At 36.2% G+C, this 6646-nt stretch overlaps 1 protein-coding gene across 1 annotated transcript in view; it reads left to right on the top strand.

Moving 5' to 3' along the window:
- Positions 1–6646, top strand: part of LRRC9 (leucine rich repeat containing 9) — a 96871-nt gene that overhangs the window by 4344 nt on the left and 85881 nt on the right. The window contains exons 6-7 of the mRNA XM_007466054.1: positions 2584–2766; positions 6205–6360. Of these exons, the coding sequence (XP_007466116.1) occupies positions 2584–2766; positions 6205–6360 (339 nt within the window). The remainder of the gene's footprint in view (positions 1–2583; positions 2767–6204; positions 6361–6646) is intronic.

The following is a 6646-nucleotide window of genomic DNA, read 5'->3' as shown; positions in this document are numbered from 1 at the left end:
AGAGTGTGGCAAATATAGAAAACTAGAAATCCTCTGTGCCTGCAACGGAATGAGGGAGAGAATCATGAGTTGAGGCTGAAGAAGATAAGTGCAGAAGGCTGGGAGGATAAGGTATTACCCTGCCAAGAAGCCATATGGAAGTTTATCTCACCGTGGCCAGCCATGGCAGCCTTGTGGTAAAGAGCAGAGTCTGCACAGGCAGAAAGATCTGTCACTTCTAGCCCTGCCACAAACTAAAGGCAGCACAATACAATGGTAACATGAAGTTGAAGTGAAATAATAAAATAAAGCTCCTAGAATAATGACTAAACACAGTAAGCACTCAATAGATATGCCATTTTATTATTACTATCACTTTAATGACGTTAACCTATTTCAATCTCCTCATCAAAAGGATGGGGATAAAAATAGGATTATTGTGAAGATTCACTGTATGGCATAAAATTAAAAAGGCTCTCTATAATAATTATGGCTTCTCATAAAAACATTGAACATGACTCACAGCAACCTTTATTATTCACATATTAGGAATATTCCTGAAATATTATTATTCTGAATTTTTATGTCTACCCTTTCCAGTCACCCTAAAAAGATACTATCCTGGTGAAAGTGAGATGTGCTTTCAAAGACTCCAGCGTCATCTAACTTCTGAGTGTAGGTGGAGGATTCCTGCGTAAGACTTCAAAGTTCCCACCCGCCATAGCCCAGACTGATGGTCAAATGCAACACAGCCACCCAGAAATCAAACAGTATCTTTACTCTTCAGCATAGTCAATGGTTTACCTTCCTTGCCCTGCAGAATTTGACCAAATAATTCTCTGCACAACTCTATTCAGAAATCTCCTTTTTAGAGTCACCCTGATTAGTTAGTCCCACTCATGCTATGGGCCTAGCCATAGCCTTAGGTCCAGCCAGTAAGCCAAGTTCTCACTTGTCCAGAGAGAGTTTGGACACACATTATCCACCTCACCCTGTCTTACTCGTAATTCTAGCAGCCTGATTTCACTACTTGCTTCCCGATTCCATTTGTATTGATACTTTATCTTCTAAATTAGTGCCTCCTGGTCCTTGCTTTGGATTTCCTTTAATTCTGATTCTGAGTCTCTTAACTAGCATTGCATTCATTTAAGTCCAACTCTACCATAGTACCTTCCTACCCCAGGCACCACCCTAGTAATACTATTATTGAGAAAGATGTGAGGGTGTCTTAGAGGTTGGTAGAAAGTAATAAGCATTCAACTCAATTCACATTATTTATTTAGTGCCTGCTGTGTTCTAAATGCTGAGTGCTGGGAATGCAGTGTTAACAGGACACAAACCCTGTTCTCAAAGAGTTTATCTCAGGAATTGGCAAACTTTTTCTATAAAAGGCCAGAAAGAAAATATTTCAGGCTTTGTGGGCCATATATGGCCTCTGTCACACATTCTTCTTTATTTTTTCCCAACACTTTAAAAATGCAATCACCATTCTTAGCTTGTGGACTGAGGGCCAAAGCACATACAGACCCTTGGCTTATAGACTTGTGGATAATTGACAATAGGGTGTGATAAATTCTATAACAAAGGTAAGCCCAGTGGCTAAGAGAGTTCATAGGAGGAGCATCTACTCCAAGCCTGGGGAATGAAACAAGGCTCTCAAAGAAGATGATACTTAGGTTGAGTCTTGACAGATTAAAAGGTAAAATTGGGGTGAAGTTCAGTCCATTCAAAGGCAGAAGCATGAGTGAATGTCTAAATGGTCTGGGACATTCTGAAACTTCAAGTTGTTCAGTATGGCTAAAACATAAAATGTCAGGGTTTAAATAGAAGAGACAAGACTGAAGAGTTAAGAAAAGCCAGATGCCAAATAAAGGAAGGTGTAAACAGTGACTTAAACTTCAAGATAAAAGATGTTAAGGAATCACATTGGTCTGGAAGTGCATTGTCAACCCCTACCCCTCCAGAGGCTGTGAGGAAAATGAGGCCCTCAGGAGAAAGCTAGCTTTCAGTTGCCCTTAATAGGCAGAAAGGGCATTTATAGAAACAAACAACAACAAAAACAACAAAAACCTCAAACCAAAAAAACCTAAAAATCAGGAGTTCAGTGTTAATTATATTAAAACATAGGTGCCATAGCCTTTGGTGAGAAGAGCAGACCTGGAGGCTGAGGGAAATAGCGAGCTGTGTTCCTGGGTGGTCAGTGTGGGGAGTATGGTGAAGGAGGTAGGAGACCTACATCCTTGTTACTCCTGGGGCACGTGTTAGCAAAGGGGCTGTGCAGAGAGGGAATGGTGTCTTAAGGAATAAATGGGCTTCAAAGTTTCATGTGGAATACATCATTTAGTAAATACTCTGTCGTTTTACATTTAAAATGTATAGTTATATAGAGTAGCTGTTTAATTATTGTTGATCCATTTTTCATGTATTTAGCATCTTTTTCAATAGAGAATAACACTTTATGCATCTAAATAACTTTAACATATTAAAGCACATAATTAGAATGCATTACATTAAATTATGGGTGATCTTAAGAGCTAAAATGCCTCCTTTAGAAATGGAGAGTTGCAATTAATCCATTGACCATTATTGTTGCTGTTGTTTTAGGACCTCACTAACTTAACCAGGCTGCGTCGCTTAAAGGATTTATGTCTCAATGATCCTCAGTATAAAACCAATCCAGTTTGTCTGCTGTGTAATTATTCCATACATGTGTTATATCATTTGCCTTGCCTTCAAAGACTTGACACATTTGATGTGTCAGCAAAGCAAATCAAGGAACTGGCAGATGTAAGTGCATACCTAATCAGGTGTCTGTGTCTTAAGTTTAATTAACTCCTTCTTTCTGGCTGTGTCAACATGTGGTAGGTAGTATGATCTTGTCAGTGTTGTCACCAATTCTACTTTTGCCCAGTGAGCTGGATATTTCACATAGATGCATACAGATAATAACATTAGTACTAGAATCTCAATTTTGGTGACAGTATTGGAAGGTAAAATAATAGAAAACGTTTAAACTTACATAAAACTTGAAGGAAATCTGAAAAATTATCAGTGTTAAGAATAATTAAACTAATGCTATATATACAAAAATTAATAAAGCCTAAATAAAGTAGAAATGAAACAAGTAACCTCCTCTGATTTGGAGTATTATATATCAAAATTAGAAGATACCCATGGTTGATGGTAGTATGCCAGGATTAGGTAGATTTTAATCTAATTAAAGATGGTTTGGGGTTCTCTGTAAGTATAAGTGAATCTACCCACACTGCCAAAATCTTGAAGATCTCCAAAATCTTGAAAAGGGCTTTTCCTGGTCTGTCACTGATGGTGAATCTCCCAGTAAAGGGACTACTATGCCATGGTATGAAAGGCTTTATAATTTGAGAGTAGAGTTCATAGGAATTTACTGTGTTTTTTAATATTCTTCCCACATTATATTTCTACCTCTCCTTCTAGTCCATTGAGTCCCATTTGTTTATTCAGTTAACCATTCAATAAATAGTTTATGAGTGTCCAGAATGTGCCCACATGAAGCCCTCCCATCCTTTCCTTGTGGCTCACCCATCATCTCAACATAGATAAAGAATGTTTTTATCCATTTATCTTGTATCTCTTCTCTTGGTAGCTTGAGGATTTATTCTCAAGTTCCACTATCTCCTCTCATCCTTTCAAAACTGAGATTATCCTCTCTCCCATCCCAATCTAAGAAGTGAACTGTCTTGTAATATTGAGCAAAAGGCTAGAGTTATTGTCTACTAGCAGATGTCCAGAGTCATTGGAGGGTCAGGGAGGAACGTCTTCTCTAACAATGTTAAATCAAAAATAATGACAAAACTTTGCAGTGACAACCATATTTTTAAAATTTCCATTATCATCTCTGTAGTTTTTCATCACACACTTTCTGAAAAGGTGAGCAGGATGAATGTGCTTCACTAAATTACTTGGCTGATTAATTTATCTAACAAATATTTAATGCCTATTACATTCGAGGCACAGTTCAAGGCAGTAGAAATAGAGTGACCAAAACAGAAAAAAAAAACACCCTGCTTCCTTGGAGTTTACATTTAGTGAGAGAAGACAGATAGTAAGCAGCTAAAGGAGTGAAAAACTAGTATGTCAGATGGTGATAAATGCTATGGAGGAAAATGAAATAAGGGTGAAGGAAACAAGATTGTTGGTAGGGGCAGAGAAAGGGCTGTAGGCTCTTTTCTATAGAACTGTTGGAAAAGGATTTACTAAGGCAACATTTGAGCAGAGACCTGAAGGAAATAAGGGAGCAAGTTTTCAGGGATCAGCAAGTACAAAGACCTTGAGCAGGAGCATGCCTCATATTTTAAGCACAAAAAGGAGGCTAGTATGGCTGGAGCTGAGTAAGCAAAAAGGAAAGAAAGAAGAGATGAATACAGGAGTGGTGGGGGGCAGATCACGTGAGACTGAAGAATGTTGTAAGGACTTTGGCTTTTACTTTGAGTGATATGAGGCCAGTGGAAAATTTTGAGAGGAGGAGGAAACAAGATGACTTATGTTTTAAAGGGATCCTTTTGGTTAATGAATTAAGAATAGAGGATTAAAGGAAAAGGTGAAAGCAGAGAGATCAGTTAGATTCCAGAAACTTGGATGAGAGATGCTGATGGTTTGATACAGGACACTGTAGAGGGGGTAGTAAAAAGTAATCAAAAGTAATTGTAGCAGTTGTTAGAAGGTAGAACCCATCTGGATTTGCTGATAGATTGAATTTGAAGTGTAGATGAAAAGGTAGAGAATAATTCCAAGCAACTAACCCAAGCAACTGAAGGAGGGAAGGAGTTGCTATTTGATGAGATGAGGAAGAGTATGGGAGGAGTACATTTAGAAGGAAGAATCACAACTTAATGTTAAGCATATAAAGTTTGAACAATCTTTTGAATATCCAAGATGGATATATGAGACTGTTATTTAAGAGAGTTGCCTGGATTGGAGATAAAAGATATGGGAATTGAAAGCAGAAGGATGATACAAAGCCAAGGACTGGATGAATCACCAAGGGAATGTTGTGGTTGGGGAAGTATGTCACTTGGGTAGGTAAGTTCTGACTTTACTTGCCACTTGCAGGCAAAAAAAAAAAAATCAAGAAACACCATCTGCCATTTCCTTAGTTACAGTTTTTTCTACTCAGTTGCACCTGAGAAACAAGCTCTTCTTGATCAGGAATTTTTATCTGCTAATCATCACCCTAAAACAGGCTTTTTCCCCTTAACTCTTCTATGTTATGAATGCCTGCTTTTTTTGCAGAAGAATTTAGTAATTTCAGTTTCAGAATTTCATATTATGTGTGGAGAGGGAATTCTTTTGTCTGTTCATCAAGCCATATATTTGTTTCCATTCTATCTGTTATGCCAAATAATTCTATTGGGATCTTGACTATCCACTCTCTACTAAATAAATCACACAACAGTGTACAAGCCTTCCAACTTACTTGAGGTATAGATTTCCCGATAAAAAGAAATGCCTTCATTATTTCAGGTAAACAGTTAAAACTAGGTCACATTATAATATGCACCTGATTTGTTTATTTTCTTCTCAGCTAGTTCTTTTGACTAATATAACTCTTGGGCACCATTTACCTGGTATATTTCTTAATGGTGGATTTAATCAATTTATCATGATAAACATTAGTAACTGCATGATCCATTGATATTAAGGAATTCAAGATAACTGGATTAGATTGACAATTTAGTAATTTGCTCAATCTAAAACAAGTTCATTTAGAGCATTCTTTTATAGATTTGGGGGAAAAAACCCCATGAAATCCTATTTCTTAGCCATGCATTTAAAAAATGAATTGAATAATGTTACATTTGCTTTTATTCTTTTAAATTTATTTTTTCTCTAAATTAATCAAATAGGAATAATATGTTAGCTTCAGTAGTACTGCCACATTAGCTAAATGACACTATTTTGTAAATTGAGTTCTTTCTGTAGTCTCTTTGTCACTGAAAGTAAATGTAAATATGCCTCACACTTAAAATATTATACACAAAGAACATCTTTGAAATTTTATGTTTTGCTTATTAAATTTAAATAGAGAATTCTGTGTAGCCATTATCATTTCAACTAATATCATTATTAGTAACTGAGCAGGTAAAACTTAAAAATAATTATATAGAACATACCACACTCATATAATACCACTAATAATTACCTATAATGTTTTTTGTTTCAGCTAACCTTTTTTCTCACTTTTAGACCACAGCAATGAAAAAAATAATGTATTACAATATGCGTATAAAAACTGTTCAGAGGCATCTTAATGAAGACATTAAAAAACTGAATGATCAAAAATGTAAATTACAGAAGTTGCCAGAAGAACGAATAAAATTATTCAGCCTTTTGAAAAAAAATGTGAGATTTAATAATGTAAAATTTCAATAGCCTTGTCTTAAGAAAACTGGCAGATAAGATACTATTATCTTTTAAATTTTATATGTATGTATACATTTATAAATATGCATACCTTTTAAAATTAATACTAAGTTTCAAGTAAGTTTGCCCTGAAAATGTTTTGATTCTAGGTACTTAACTAAGCTTCATTCTGTGCTTAGAAATCTGCAATTTAAAAAAGGTATAGGCAGGGCTTCCCTGGTGGCGCAGTGGTTGAGAGTCCGCCTGCCGACGCAGGGGACGCGGG

The sequence above is a fragment of the Lipotes vexillifer genome, unplaced genomic scaffold (genome assembly GCF_000442215.2).
Source record: "Lipotes vexillifer unplaced genomic scaffold, Lipotes_vexillifer_v1.1 scaffold25, whole genome shotgun sequence".
Lineage (NCBI taxonomy): Eukaryota > Metazoa > Chordata > Mammalia > Artiodactyla > Lipotidae > Lipotes > Lipotes vexillifer.
The sequence above is the reverse complement of the archived record's forward strand: the minus strand, read 5'-3'. Positions and strand labels throughout refer to the sequence as shown.